Genomic DNA, 16,367 nt, shown 5'->3' with positions numbered 1-16,367 from the left:
CTCTGCTGCGGCCCCTGCTGGGGTGGTTTGTTTCCAGGGCTCCTCACGCCTTCTTGCTCCTGCTTGCCTTGGGATCGCGGCGTTTCTAGGCTCCAGGCAGTTGATTCTCAGAATTAAACAAATGATGCCATGAGATATTGAAACCGTATTACAAATTGAAATTTCCTGAAAATATCTCAGTAGTTTCTCGTTTGCACCATGATTTTCAGGCTGTCCTCCTTTCTGTTTGCTATACCCCCAAATAATACGTAGGATAATGCAGGTGAGATAAGTTGTCCCTTTGGAAGGAGGTTATGAAGACTACATGAGTTAGGACATACTTGTGTTTGAAAGTAAAATACAGCTTTGATTATCTCCTGGATAACATTTAATGATAGGTTTTTAGGAAGTTTATCATAATTGCATGCTTAATTTGAAAAGTGTGGTTTCTAAGCTCTTAGGCAGAACATGCTATGCATGCTCAAAATAATGAAATTCCACTAATTTTCTTTAATATCAGAAAAATTACGATGGATCGTTGATAAAAATTGACTCCACATTTGTCTAGTTTCTAAAATAAGCTCTACTTTAGCTTACTAATTTTCTAAATTCTTTTTTAAATTAGAGCGTGCCTAAGGGACCAGACATTCTGAAGGGAAGTGGTTTTTTCACCTCTTTTTGTTCTAGAAAGGGAGTCTCGGTTTAAGTGCTTTTTCTTTTTTTGCCTGGGTTTGCCTTCTGTCACATATTCTAGGAATAACATCCTTAAATATCAAACTTCCTTTTTCACGCAAACCTTATGACAGATCTTGTTTCGCTCCCACTCTTCTCTGTGTTCAAGTGTATCTAGAGATCTGATGTCACAGTGCAGCTGTCCCTTTGATTACTGGAAAGAACAATAACGGCTCTCTCTGGGTCTTCTCCCCTGTCCAGCCTCTGACGGTGACAGCACCGTCCCTGACCATTGCCGAGAACATGGCCGACCTGATAGATGGGTACTGCCGGCTGGTGCACGGGGCCACGCAGTCCTTCATCATCAGGCCCCAGAAAGGTGAGCTCTCCTTCTGTTCCAGTGCTCCCTCTGAATCGTTAGCCGAGCTCACCCCACAGCCTGTAGTCCTTTTAGATCGCTCTGTGAAAGTGAAGAGTGAATGAATAATTCAGCCCAGTGGATCTGTATTCTTGCTTTTCTAGGGAAGTGATCCAGCTCACAGCCTAAGAGCTGGGTTTGGACAGGGCTTAAAGGAAACGTTGTGTTTAGACCCTTTTGTTTTGAGCAACATATTTAATGTATTTTCTAGGTTACCATTAGCATTTTTAAATAAACTTTTGGGATTATGTTCTGGGTCGTTTTTTTTTTTTTAAGTCTCTTGTAACTCATGATAAATAAAGTCTCTTTCCTATTTTTTCTCATAGATTTCAAAAGCTTAGAGCAGTAGTTCTAAGCATGATGTGATGAACCTTAGAAACATGACTGTGTCTCTTTAGTAGTAAGATGGGGTGTTTCAGAGGATTTGGATTTCTGAAATAAAGCAGGAAAAAACTGGACTTTGGAATTGTATTGACCTATGGGTTCAAATCATGAGTGCATGCCACCTGCAAAGTACTTAACTTTCTGTGCCTCAGTTCCGTCCCACTAGACACCAAGAGTGGTCCCTGTCTTGTGTAGTCGTGGGGGGACGGCCTCGTGTGTAGGTGGCTTGGGGCCGTGCTGGCACGTACAGCATCAGAAACTTCAGTGTTGCTGTCATTGCAACGCTGCTGCTAGTTTCAGTGTGATCTTGACACACTAGATGAGCCTTGGCTTGGAGATTCCTCGTCCATAACGGAAGAATGGTACCTACTTTATAGCGTGGTAGGGGGGTCCACAGTAGTCCCCGTCAAGCAGGTAGCCAGCTCCGTGGCAGGTGGACACAGGATCCCTGCCAGCACTCCCCTCTGTGGGTAGGACGATCCCTGGAGGGAGTCGGGGATGACTGAGTGGTAAGCGAATGGGGAAGCGTATGTGGAGACACACAAGGGAAGCAGATGACAAAGCCCTGAGCTCCAAGTGTAGACACAGCAGAGGGCCCTGCCTGCCCAGCAGTCGAGTTCTCTGTGCTGGCAGCAGGTGGAGGGCATTGCGGGAGGGTGTGAAGCAGAGGCATCATTGGAACCTTTGTTTAAAAGTTAGTGTCAGGGTGTTGTGCTCTGAAAACGGTATCTAAAGCCATGAACCCAAAGGCCAGTAAGTGCATGGATTCCAGGATGTGGCTAATCTAGCAAAAATGTTTTTCCCACTATGATCAGACCAATAAAGCCTCTTCATTTATTTTTTTCCTAAAATATAGTGTGTATTTATCATCACTTTCTTTATGTAATGAAGTTGCTTTTAGAAATATCTAAAGGCTACTCTCAGTTAAAAATTTTGCATCCATGAGCTTTTTGAGTTTTCATTTTGTGCTTTAAATGGGGGTATGTACCTTGCAAACATTATTTAAATGTTTTGGGAAAGTTGCTTCATATAAAGATAGTATGCTATGGAAAATGTTAAATGTGCCATATCGCCTGTCTTCTTTTTAGTGAATAATTTTTTAATTTCATCCTGATTTACCAAAATGTTCTTCATTAATTTGTTAGTACACAAAAAAATAACATTCAGACATTAGGCATTAAATGTTTGAAGCTTTAACATCTTCCTGTGTTGGTTTTTAATTGGCTTTTTTTCCCCTCTAGGGAGAAACATTTTGATATCAAATCTCATGAAATGAGATGCATTAAATTCTTCATTCATATGAAAATGGCATAAATGAAAATGCTTCTCATAAAAAACCTAGTAGGGCATTGGTTGCTACCAATTTTATGTTGTCTTTATAGAATTAATTATTGAGTCTGATAATTTATTTACTTTATTCTAAATCACAGCATATGTACTTATTACACGACTGTTTTGTAATAGATACCTAAAGTGAGGTTATATTGCCTAATTGAAATATTTTAAGCCAAATGTTTTAATGGATTATAGTCAGAAATACGTGGACAAGAGCACATGTGCATTTTTTAATTTAGTTTTTTTTTAAATTTCAAATAAATGTGAAACATGTTTCCACAACTCTAATGCACCATTTTCCTGGTATGTACTTTAAGTAACGATCATGTACGTACCCATCTGTGCTCTCTAGACTACAAACTGCTTAATGGTAAGGAGCATGTACACGTTTGCGAGTGTTAACAGTTAGAGTGACGTGCAAGTTCTTCACCTGAGGTCTCATGTGCCCAGATGCACTTTGTTAGCTCTGTGATCCACCATAATTGCTTTGAATTTAAGAAGTGCTTTTAAAGGTGGTATCATTGGGGCAGAAAAGTAAGAGTCACAAGTCCGATGCCCTGAACCAGGTTCCAGCAGAGTCACTGTGTGACCTTGGCCCTTATCGTGGGGCGTCATCTGACCTTTCCTTTACTTGCAAGAAAGCTCAGTAGCAATTTTTCAATCTTAGTAAAATTCAATCTTAGTAAAATTCTCCTCAGAGGAAAGAATTGTGCGAATCAGGGTCATAATTTCATTGTTCTCAAGGAAGGTTTCTGTATGGAGGATGATGCTAAATTCTGCACATTGTGAGGGTGGGGCTGCTCCTGAGCCTGACACAAAACCCAGAAGGCACGGAGAGCAAATCCGTAGAGTTCATCAGTACACAAGTATGAAAGTGCTTCTATTAGTAAAAGAAATGCTTTTTAAAGCTGTGACATAGAAGGGGAAACATCTGTAATACATACAATAAAGAATTAAAATCCCTTATTCTTCAAGTGTTCTTCTAGCTCATTGAATAAGAGGGTAAAAATGGGCACCTATAGAAGAACGGACATACACTGTCTGGTAAGCTTATGGGCACAGACAGTGACAGATAGCATTCTGTGTCTGTTAACCTGTTGTTAGATGGGTGGAAAGACCATGATACCCATTCTTGGTGGGGCTGTTGCGAGGTACCCTCCACACTCCACTGTGTCGGCGTGAGTTGGGACAGTGCTTTCGGTGGCTCCTGGCACTGCCGGCCCCTCCTGGAAACAGCCCCACAGGACCACTGATGCAGCGCCCCTGCTCCACTGTCTTCGGTAGCACAAAATGTGGAACGACCCTGGTGTCTACGGGGGTGGAGCTAGTAGCTAATAAATAAGGGAGTGTGAGATGCCGTGCAGCTGTTTGAAAAGACAAGCTGGCCCTGTTTCCGTGCTGAAACCTACATGCACGTGTGTGTGTATAGCCAAACCTGTGTGTGTTTATAAGCGTACAAGGAGTCTGGTAGTCTGGAAAGTTAAGTGTGGACAATGAATACCCCTAAGGAAGGTGGAATTGTATGTGAAGGTGGGGTGGGGGGGGCTTCAACTTGTCTACTTTTTTTTGTCTACATTGTAGACTTTTATGATTTAAATTTGTTACAGTGAATCTGTATTGATTATTTAATTAAAAAACAATAGTTAAAAACTTTTATTCAAAAATTAAAAGCCTCAGTTCTAAAAATGAAAATAAAAATGTGGGTTAATACAGAGATGCATCCTTAATCCTAAGGAATTTATCCTGAGAAATAAGAGACCACATGAATGCCATGAGAAAGCATATGTTACTCATTCAACTTATAAATTTAAAGCAGTGTCAAAAGTTAGCTCCTAGAATTGGGCATTTCAGTTGGTGAGCGCGTAGGGATTTTTATAATGCTGCTTACAGTGTCTTGCCTTTTCTCTCAATATTCTGCTACGTTCTTGTTTCCTGAAAATTGACTCTCTTACGCTCCTTCGGTTGTTAATCGCCTCATCTTCAGCCTTCTTCCTACTCCTGCCCAGCTTCTTATAAAGTCTGTATTAACCAGATATTTCATTATCTGGTTCCTTTTTCTCTCCAAGGAAGCAGAAATTTCAACAGAGAGAGTAAAACAGCTAGAAATCACACTGACATGTCATTTGAAAGCCCATATGATTAATTGACAGTGTTGAGTGTCGGTAAGGTGGTGGTGGTAGCATCCATGGGGTAATAAACTAATGATAGGATTTTCCAGTTTTTCTAAGTTTGGTCTTCATGGTATAACGTGGTTATTTTGCTTAAAATTTGGATGTCAGAAAGTCATAGTGAGGAAATTTGGATGAAGTTTCTGCAGTGTATTGGGTATTATGCAGTGGCTGTGAGTGCCGGGTCCTCTGCTGTGGGGGGTGTCCTGTGGGCGGGTCAAGTCTGACCTTCTAAGTCGTCTGATACGTGGGAAGCGCTCTGCTAATGCAGCAGAAGCACAGGAAGGCCATCCAGAGCCACTTGGGGTGTTCCAGGAAGGGCTCCTTTGAGGAGGTTGAGCTTGAATTGAGCTTTGAAAGATTGAGGGATGATGCTTCCACCAGAAGGAAGAGAATCTTTCAAGAGATGGACTGTGTGAAGGCATCATGCTGTGTTCAGGGCCATACGGCCTGCACTCACAGGGGACCCCGGGGGATAGGAGGAGGGATGGGAGACCTGGACAAGGGGAACCCGTGGCCTGGGGAGCGAGGGGACTGGTGGGATGGGTTTACCACCAGATTCATCCAGATAAAAGAGATTAAACCAGGGGGCTCCGTGCTTCCTGGTTCACTGATGAAGGGGAGGGAGCACGTCTCCCCAGCCACGGAGCAGAGTCCTGAGCTTGCCTGTGATGCGCTGGCCAGAGCCCAGCCGTGGCGGGGGAGTCTGCCACCGTCGCGGGGGCCTCAACACCTCCCGAGTCGAGTCCACGGGACACTGCAGGCCCCACCTCTGAGGCTGCTGGGCCCCTTGGCTGCCCCCGTTCCTCCAGGAACACAACCTGTGGGTTTGTTTCCTTTGGATTTCTGTGTGTCCTGCACAGGTTTGTTTGTTTTTTTTAAAGAAGGTGTTGGGGGTAGGAGTTAATTAATTTATTTATTTTTGCTGTGTTGGGTCTTCGTTTCGGTGCGAGGGCTTTCTCTAGTTGTGACAAGCGGGGGCCACTCTTCATCGCGGTGCGTGGGCCTCTCACTATCGTGGCCTCTCTTGTTGCGGAGCACAGTCCTGCACGGGTTTTGGTGTTGCCGCAGGACATTCAGTCTCTGGTAAAGAATGTTGGCTTTGATTATGAGAAATTCTTCATCTTCTAGAGTCTCCTGGGAAGAATATCTTTCATCAGTTTATCCCTTAGCATTTGGTTTTGATTGGCAATACCTTTTATATAGTCTGCACCTGCAGGCAGTGTATATTTGTCATAAATACTGAAAATAAAGCCATGGAAACCTAAGACAGGCCGTATACCAACTTCGTTTTAAAGGGTTATTGCTAAAATTCTGAAATAAGACTCATCTTCTTTCTCTGATTTCTATACATAATCTTTTCAAAAGGAATAAAAGGAATCTCATCTCTCTCTTTCTGTTTTTTCCCCAGAAGGTGAACGGGCTTTGCCATCGATACCAAAGTAAGTACTGCTTTGTGTGTCGTTATTCCTGTGCATTAGAAACTGGGAGGAAATCACTATGCTTTATTATCCATTTGCCTGAGTAATCAAATTTCTACGTATATGGTTAGGAAACTAGAAAACAAATGTTTCCAGAAGGAAATCAAATCAACTGTAAATCATGTATTTAGGTTTAATCCAAAGTGTACAATGAATTTTCCCTTTAAGTTCAGCAGGGAGCTCAAGAATAGTAGTGATCGTGTGAGGGAGGTCTGTTGTCAAACAGTCGCTTTATCGTCAGTGACAATGTTTATAAGAACCTGAAAATAGACACCATTCTGGCTATTTTACAAGTGAGAAAATTAAAGATATGTAATTTATGTTAATTTTTAAATTTGTTTATGTCATGAATTTCATAGTAGATGCTTCAATCTGTACAAGTCAAAGAATGCCAAAACTTCTCTGTTCTCAGCCATTGTGCTAGGAACTGGGGACCAAATGAAAGTTACAATCTAGACATTCAGATATACAGGTAAATAAACAATGACAGCTGTGTGCTGAGCACTCAGAGGGAGCTTTGAAGAGAATCCCAAGGCACCTGCAGAGAATACAGCACCTGAGAGGCCACTGCATAGAGGGGTAAAGAGGGTGGAACCTGGGCGTCACCTCTGTTCTGTCTCTCTCCCTCCTCCATCACCGGTCTACCGCCAGTTCCTTCCTTTCTGCTTCCTAACTATCAGCTCCATCCACTTCACATTCCCACCATCCCTGCCCGGTTTTTAGCTGTCATCACCTGTCTGGGCTCCTCCAGTAGACTCCTGTGTCGAGGTCCCCAAGACTACCCCATTCAGTGATTCTCTAGAAAGAACGCCCAGGACTCGGCACGTAATCATGCTCTCAGCTGTGATGTATGGCTGCCAGGGAACACAAAGCACAATTGGCCAGGCAGAGAGCAATGGCATGAAGTCCCGAGGGAGCCAGGGGCGGGCAGGCTCCCAAGAGCCCTCTCTCAGGGACTCAGGTAGGGCGCACCTGATCCTCGGGAATGAGTTGTGATGACGTGGAGTGTTGTCTACCAGGGAAGCTAGTTAGAGACTCGGTGCCCCGACTTTTATGGGGGCCTGGTCATGTATGCACACTTTGCTTGGCGTGTACCCAAATTCCAGACTCCCAGAAGGAAGGCAAGAGTTCAGCACGAACCATATTATTTGTACAAACAGTCTAAGGACAGTGAACCACACTTACTAGTTAGGGGTTGGTGGGAACCCTCCTAAACACCAGCCAAGGGCCCACCTCAGAGGATAGCAGTCTCAGGTCTTCTGGGTTCCCATGTTTCTGCACACCTCCTACCCATCTTTGCCTGTCCCATTTTGCCTACCGTCCCATCCATTCTCTACAACAGCAGAAGGGACCTTTCCTCTTGAACCCCTCGCGTGACTGCTGCTGCTCTTAGATTCAGGCCCACATCCTTCAGCCAGCCGGCAGGAAGCTGCACGACGGTTCCTGCCAGCTCCTCCAGCCTCCCCTCCCGTTCCTCATGCTCACTCTTCAGTCACATTGAACTGCCTTCAGTTCCTGGACACCGTCCTTCCTTCCCTCCAGCCTTGTCCTCAGCAGGGCCCTGCTCAAGTCTTATCCTGCATCCCTGCCTCTGGAAACCTCCCACCACCCCAGTCCCAGGAGCAGCCCTGTGTGTTTTCCTATAACTTATCTCACATTAAACAGTTACCTCCCTGCTGCTCACACCCTGTGGCCTTGTTGACGGCCAGGGTCATGTGACATGGTAGACCTGACACTGGGCAGTATCTGGCACACAGTAGGTACACAGTAGCTGGGCAGGCGAGTGGAGGGATGGGCGAGACCAGCTTTCTCTTAGCTTTTAGGCCTTGTGTTTCACAAACTCAGCAATATTTAATAGATATTTATTAATGTCCCACATCAGGCAAGGAACTAATGCTCATAGTATCTTCAGTTGTGGAAAGTCTTTAAGAGATGACTTTGAGGATTAAAACACACTGGAATCATAAACACAGATAAAAAAGTGAGGAAGAAGGGAGTAGGTTAGAAGTGCTAACAAATCCTAGAAAAACTGAACAAATAAAGCAAACTTTAAAAGAGCAGAATTTCCACAAATCGTAGAGCCGCAGACCTGTTATTGCCACTGATCAGAGAAGTGCAGATATCCCTGCAGTTGTAAGTTGGTTTGAAGTAGCATCCCAACCCGTAGCAAAGGAAGACCCCGGTGTCCTATCAACAGGATACAGAGGCAGATGATGTAACCTGCTTATTATGAATGTGTGCACCTGTGACCTCCTGATAACTGTAGTTTGGAGATGGTGACAATAAGTCGTGGAGCTGCAATAGAAGAGGAACTGGTGATTTGTTAGAAAACAACTTTGGTTAAACTTTTATAATAAAGATACCGTTTCACATATTTAGAGAATTCCATAAAAGGAACTCAGGACTATGGCTTTGTTCTGTAACCCTTAATTATAGAGGTTATGCAGTTGCATATTGAATATTTCTAGTGCTCAATGGGGATATACTATTTTAAGCTCCCGTATTACCTAATATAAATTCTATATACTAGGAAAAATTCTTATTTAGTACTTCTAGAGTAAAGGCTTATGTAGCAGGAAAAAGTTTTCTTTTATAAAAAGAGCAAAGTAACTTTAACATCTAAAGACTATAGGGTTCTGGGCTTCCCTGGTGGCGCAGTGGTTAAGAATCTGCCTGCCAATGCAGGGGACACGGGTTCGAGCCCTGGTCCGGGAAGATCCCACATGCCGCGGAACACCTAAGCCCGTGTGCCACAACTATTGAGCCTGCGCTCTAGAGCCCACAAGCCACAACTACTGAGCCCACGTGCTGCAACTACTGAAGCCCGCACACCTAGAGCCCGTGCTCCACAATAAGAGAAGCCACCACAATGAGAAGCCTGTGCACCGCAGCAAAGAGTAGCCCCTGCTGACCGCAACTAGAGAAAAGCCGTGCACAGCAACGAAGAACCAAAGCAGCCAAAAATAAATTAATTAATAAATTGATTTAAAAATAAAAGAAATGCAACAAAAATATTTTAAAAAATAAAGACTATAGGGTTCCTTTTTTCTCTGTTTTACGCTTTTCCGAAAATTTTAAACTGAACTATACTTGGATTTTTTTTAAATGTCACTGAAACGTTTGGCCAAAATGTTATTTTATGTGGGTGTGTATGTAAAACACTAACGTTGTCGAGCCGTTTCATGAAACACATAACCGGATGCGTTAAGCTTACCTTGTTTCAGTCTGTAAATAATAACAATATATGTCCATGTGCTGCCTGCTCTTGGATGTGCTCAAAATTGAAGCAGGGCCAGTCGTGTAACAGTGTTTCACATTCGCATCTCAGTCCCAGGCATCGTTCCCTCTGTGGTATAACTTCGGCCACTCCCTTGCAGTGCAGCATCTAAATTAAAGTTAATCTAAGCCACGTACACCACATTCAGTGGTGTTATAGTTCAGCGTTCCTTCACTTCTCTGTCTTAATTTCTGGTCTTTAAAACATTAAAGCAGTCTGGTGACTTTAAGGGACTCAGGTGGTAGAATCCAGTATTATACAAAATCACCCCTCTAGACTGTGCAGTCTCCCTGGGAAATGGCACAGTCGTCCTGATTCTGGGCAGCTCACAGTTTGAATGAATGCTGGCGGTGTAGTCTGAAGAGCATGGCACTCACGGCTTTGCACCTCTGTTCCAGGCTGGCCAACAGCGAGAAGCAGGGCGTTCGGACCCACGCCGTCTCCGTGTCAGGTAAGAGGCCACACAGGCGTCAGGCAGAGGGGCCCACCGCGGTGGTAGGAAATCGCCGTGTGTTAGACGTCTGCTCATTTTTATTAGGATTACTTCTTTCTAGAATAGCTTACAAAAATTAAACATTAAAATTATTAATAATTTTTAAAATTTGCATAATTTTACCATCATGAAATAGGTTTAAATATAGCTCACTGATTTTTTTTAATATGAGACATACGTGTATAATACTAGATTACTCAGGATTGTATAGAATTCCAAGTTATTCTTCAGTTTTAATTCCATGTTAATTATATTTGGAGTGAAAATTTTTACTTTTGAAACTGCCATTATAACTTATCTTTGTAATGCAGCAGAAATTAACATAATATACTTTGTATATTTATTATTTTTTGAACTTCAGGAAATGTGAAACATTTTAAAACAGCTTTTGTCTTTCACAATTAACATAAAATGGTGTTTGAATATTGCTTTTTTAAAAATATAGTTAAGATGTTGACATAAGCATTATCTTAACTATTTGCTGGTGTGATGAGTGTGGTGTGCTTTCCTTGATATGTTTTCAAAATACATGTGCCTTTTTTCCCTATTTAAAAATGTGGAAAATAGAGGAAAGGTGGGGAAAAAGCAAAAAGCATCTTCTATGGACCCAGGTTTGGTATCTTAAAATATTGATACATATACTATACGTGTATATTTATACATGTATGCGTATACATGTATATCCATACACACACATATATGTTCTTATGTATGTCACATTTCTAAAATACAGCTTCCTAAAACTCTAGTATCTGACAATCTGACTTAGAAGAAATCTAATTCCTGTTAGTTTAATTTACCTTGAGTTAATTTTTACCTAAAATTTAGTTTTGTGCTTTTGCCTCGTTGATGACTGAATTATTTTCTAGTGTTCCGGTGTACAAATAGAGTTGCTTATTTTTTTTTTATTGTCCACAAACTTCCCACAGCCCCCTTCTCAAGAAATGTCTGTGCTCGTATCCATATGCTTAGCAAAGATGCTCCAGTGATGAATCGCGTGGGGCAGGTGTGTGTGGGCTGGAGCGCTGCGGCTCAGGAAACTGACCCCTTCCTGATGGGGGAGAGGGGTGTTAAGGGCTGGAGCTGGTACTGCTGGGCAGTGCCAGACGCCCGGCGGGCTGCAGGGTGGCCGGCACGCACACCACCTCCACTGGGCTCTCCGAACCCCCGCGGTGACACGGAGCTGCTAAGCGTGCTCATCTCCCGTCTGTGGCAGAGCAGGAGGCTGAGCAGACGGAGAGCAGGCCCTCCGGCGGGGCGAGAAGGGCCACCACGTGCCAGAGCGGCGAGGTGGTAAAGGACCCCGTCAGTCGCTGGGCATCAAAGGATGTTCTGTGGCGTGTTCCGTAGGAGAGGTGAGGTTGAGCCAGCTTTGAGCAATTTGGGAGCACTCTGGCCCTCTCCTTGCCAGACTGGAAGCAGGCTTGGCAGTGAGGCCCGGGAGGCACTGGTGGCCGTCACCGCTGTGGCTGCCGCACGCGTGCTTCACAGCTGCTCGCGTGGTGCGGAGCTAACACGCCCTGTTGGGCTCATCATGACTCTGGCTAGTGATGAAACACAGCAGGCCTCACAGAAGCTTCAGGTCTTGTTCCTTCCATTTCCCGGCGTCCTCGGAGGAGGTTTTTCACAGCTGCTCCTCCCAGCGCCTGCCGGTTCCACGTCTCCCCGCCAACGCCTCCTTTCTGAGTCCGCCTTCCTCGCTTCTCCCTGGTTATCCCTTGACTAGAAGTTCACGCTTGTGCCCCTTCTCTACAGTAGCTGCCTGATGGCTACCACCTTTACTGAATTTAAATAGGCACTTCTCTGGGCAGGAACTCTCAGGAATGACTCACAGTCCATCAGACGAAGTTTCGACTCCTCAGCTCAGCCCCCAGAGGCCTCCGGTGGTCTGTGCACCACCTGCCTTGCCAGCCCTCCCCCCACATTGCTCTTCAGCCAAACAAAGTCGGGCGTCCAGCCCTCCGCCCCGCCTCCTTCCCTCTGTCGTTCTGCTTGAGCTGCTCCACCGTCCGGCATGTCCTTTCCATTGTCACTTGTCAAGGTCTTTCGTTCTTTAGAGTCAGTGATGCTGTTTCACACGTGACCACCGCTTTGGTGGTTCACCGAGACAGGCCAGGAAGAACTCTCAGCGTCTTGTGGATATGCAGTGACGGGCCTGACTTCTTGCGTTCCTGTGATCCTTCATCAGCCCGCCCGTGGCTTGCTCCCTGTTGTGGAAGTGGACTCACAGTGTGCTTTATTTGTGTCCTCCACAAAGACTAGACAATAACATCTCACCAGCCTGGCCAGCCAGGAGCTGTGCCTTGCACATCGCCCATAAATTATTAAGTTGACACCAAGAAAGCCGGTACTGTTGCTAAACCCCGGGGTTCTTCCTTACCTAGCAGCCTGGAAACCCGGCACCACGTGGGTGTGGTGCTGACACTGAGGGGAGACCAGCCACCCACCCCCCGGACCCTGCAGAGCGCCGTGTCTGCTCCCCCACCGCAAGCTGATCTGTCTCCAGGCTGGTGGGTGGTGGCTGAGGCGCAGTCTGTATGCCGGCCGTGATGACTTGTTTTTCTGTCAGGGTCCATCCCGTTTGGCCCCAGCAAACCCTACAAGGTGGATACTACTCCAGTTTTACATTTCCCGTTTTACGGTAATTCCGTCAACAGATACATCTGAGTGCCTGCTGTGTGCCAGGCACTGTTCCGGATGCTGGGGTACGATAGTGAACAAAGGCAGGCCCTCCCCTTATGGAGCTCACATTCTGTGGAGGAGATAGTTGGACGCTGAGTTAAAATAAAGCAGGCAAATGGAGAGCAAGGGGTGGGACTGTTTAAAGTTGGGGTCAAGAGGAGTCTCTGAGCAGGTGACTGAACGCACACATTGCGCGACAGCAAGCACTGAAGCAAGGACTTGGCAAACCCAGCACCAGCCAGAGTGGCAGAGAGCAGGGCAGGCGAGGTCACACACAGCTAAGAGGTGACGGGTCTCTATTAGGTTCTCAGTGTGCTGTGCACAGCGTTAGGTGTTATATCATCCCTACGACGATCTCACGAGGTCTTTGTCGTCTCCCCATTTCACAGATAGGAGGAAGGAAATTGAGAGAGGTGAACACACTTGTTCAGTGTCACACAACTTGAAAATGATGGAGCTAGGATTGAACTCAGGTCATTATTGTCCTCTAGGCTATATTGCCTTTCAATAACAATTTAAGGAAGATTACCCCAGGTACAGATGAAGAATCACTTCGGAAGATGGAGAAAGTGGGACTTGTCTGATTCCCCTATTTACATTCATAACTGAAAAGTTCTTACCTGATCTTCAAGGCTGGCTTCAGATGCCGCCACCTCCTAGAAGCCTTCCCTGGCTACTCCAGGACTCTTCTTCCTCCGAGTTCTCTAGCCCACCATATGTCTCACTATTGTGGATAGTCTTTAAATAGATGTAATGATTTTAGAAACCTTCTTGTCCACTAGACCCTGACCCCATCATAGGCAAAGACGTGTTTTATTTGTCGTTTATTGTCTGGGACATAGTGCTTAGTGATTGTCTTTATTTTTTGTTTTTTGTGTTTTTTTTTCCTGGTATACGGGCCTCTCATTGTTGTGGCCTCTCCCGCCGCGGAGCACAGGCTCCAGATGCGCAGGCCCAGCGGCCATGGCTCACAGGCCCAGCCACTCCGCGGCATGTGGGATCTTCCCAGACCGGGGCACGAACCCGTGTCCCCTGCATTGGCAGGCTGACTCTCAACCACTGCGCCACCAGGGAAGCCCCAGTGATTGTCTTTAAATGAATCCGATGCCCGAGCAAGGTGCGGAGAGGTGCTGGGACTTGGAGGAATGCACTCCACGCGCGGAAACAGGAGGAGGAAAGGCAGGGACCCCCCCAGAGCGAGCAGTGACCTTGAGAGTTGCTGGACTCTCAGACGCTTGCTGTGAGCTGGTCACTGAACTGTTCTGGACGCACTCCTAGGTGGTTTCGGGTAAGGGGAATGGAGGCCAGCAAGCAGGAAGAATGGGGGCCTAGATGCCTTCAGACAGTCCTCAGCTTGTGATGACGGGGTGCCAGGCCCTCCTTCCAATCTCATTGTAGGAGGAAATGTAGTTATCAGATCATCTCCAGTAGGGGCACAGTTACAGTTGATGTTGAATACATGCAGAGTTTATCTCTGAAATCTAGACAAAGTTTCCCTATAAAAATAAGTATAAGGTTAACAGATTTACAAAAATATCTAGCAGAATAGTGCATTTCCTTGGGCACATTTCTCTGAGGGCCTAGAGTAATTTTTTTTAGCCTAAGTGTAAGTTTTTAGGAAACGTGTAAGCACACGTTCTGGAGCTCAGTTAGAACTATAGTGGAGAGGCCGTTGCTTGTACTACAGACAAGGGGTCTGTAAGTGGTCAGAGAGAGGGGTTCCAGGATCGGGGCGGCAGGGGGGAGGCATGCTTGAGCCACGTCAGTGTGGGTGAAGATACCCCAGGAATATAGGTATTTCCGATGAAAATCAATGAATAAAGCTGAATTTTAAATATTTCAAAGGTATAAACTTTGGTTTTTGTGTTTCAGGGTTCTGTTTTGTTTTCTAATAACCAGGCCCTTAATCAAGCAGTAGGACCTTAAGTGTAACAGAAATACAGGTAACGCATGATGGCCACTGCACTGTGCACGTGGCTCTTGTCACAAATCTGGGTTGTAGTAATGGGATGGAGATCAGAAGACGATTTTCTCTCTTGTGTGTCTGTCATGACAACCAGTGCAATGACCTCTTTCTTTTGTTAGAAATGTTTGGTTTGATTGCGTCTGCTGAGCCCTTGGTTGATGATCAAATGCACCACTTTGTGATGATACTTTTTCAGTATTTATTATAAATTAAAAAAATTTTTTTTTTACTCTGTAACAGATTCTTCTGGTTTAGTTAATCATGCGACATCATTCCAGTTATTTAAGATTACCTTTAGGTTTCTCAAGTTAGTGACTAAAAATTGTTCTAAATGAAAATAAACTTGGCAAAATAAATGTTACTTGCATTAAGCTGCTTCATTACAAATTCTAAAGCAGTTACTTTAAATTTTTTTTTGAGATTGAAGTTTCATGTTTTATTTGTTGAAAAGAAAGGAGTCATGTCAGCTAATCAGCTTCAACATACATAAAAGCAATTCCCAAGCCTCTGAGTGCAGGGTTTAAAGAAGAGATGACAAGACCAACTCATTCACAAGTACTGAGGGAGGTTCCCTGAACGTCTGGGTAAAGTCGGGTTCTACTGAATACAGGCTGACCACCCAAGTGGCCCCACTGTGGGGGCGTACCGGCCCATTTAGGATGGGTTCAATAGACTGATTTTGGAATATTTTACTCTAAGAGTCAGGATCGTTTAATTGCATTTATTTAAGCATTCTGTTTGTACAGTGAAAATGGGAAGTGACTCTTTCTAGGGAAAACTGTGCATTTCTATTATCAAGCAGTTACTTTATATATGCAAAAGTAGTTTGTAAACTGTAAAGTAACGTAAAATATAAAGTGGTATATGTAGAGTCCATAATAATTATTTGCATTTTTCCCCCTTTTTTTCTCACAGTCTCTGAAACACTAGGTCGGTTATTCATTCACTGCTCTGCTGCTGCTTTGTAAATATAAGTACTGATAGTTATTTACATGTGAATGAGGCTCAGAGATTATGCCAGGCACGTTCCCAAGCACTGTCTTGTTTGAGCCTCGGGACAGTCGTCCTCGTGTTTCCACTTTACAGACGGGCTGAGGTGACGAGGCCTGGCTCACATAGCCTCAGTGGCCGAGAGCCTGACGGAAACCCAGACCTGGGCTCCAGACCTGTCGCCTTTCCCTTAGACCACGCTGAGTCATTGGAAAGCTTGAGATGTTTGTGTGTACAAGGGAGGAGTAGTTTTGGAAGAGTCTGAGTCTGATTTCAGGGTAGTTTTTCTCCCATTTATCAGGAATAGCATAGTCCTGACTCATTTCTGACTGTTCTGTTGGAATCCAAAAGTCCACCCTGTATTGAAGTTCGAAAGAGTTTCTTTTGTCTGGTTTACATCCTAGTTTCACTTTTGATAACACTGATTTAGAAGGTAGTCTCTGTCTGTGCTGAAAGCTTGATTTAAACAAAAGCTTTTAGGGATTTTTTTTAAGTGCCCTAATAGAGTATTGTCGCCTAGTA

At 44.6% G+C, this 16,367-nt stretch overlaps 1 protein-coding gene across 25 annotated transcripts in view; it reads left to right on the top strand.

The window, feature by feature from the left end:
* The window catches only part of PTK2 (protein tyrosine kinase 2), a gene marked incomplete at its 5' end in the record, with an annotated part of 198,079 nt that overhangs the window by 97,814 nt on the left and 83,898 nt on the right, over positions 1–16,367 (top strand). For 24 of the 25 annotated variants that reach the window (XM_079722516.1, XM_079722514.1, XM_079722518.1 and 21 more), the window contains 3 exons: positions 913–1,030; positions 6,368–6,398; positions 10,113–10,165. In XM_079722516.1, coding sequence (XP_079578642.1) covers positions 913–1,030; positions 6,368–6,398; positions 10,113–10,165 — 202 coding nt within the window. The remainder of the gene's footprint in view (positions 1–912; positions 1,031–6,367; positions 6,399–10,112; positions 10,166–16,367) is intronic. The other variant, XM_079722498.1, reaches the window with a different exon arrangement.

This window comes from Hyperoodon ampullatus, assembly GCF_949752795.1.
Source record: "Hyperoodon ampullatus genome assembly, chromosome: 17".
Classification (NCBI taxonomy): domain Eukaryota; kingdom Metazoa; phylum Chordata; class Mammalia; order Artiodactyla; family Ziphiidae; genus Hyperoodon; species Hyperoodon ampullatus.
The sequence above is the reverse complement of the archived record's forward strand: the minus strand, read 5'-3'. Positions and strand labels throughout refer to the sequence as shown.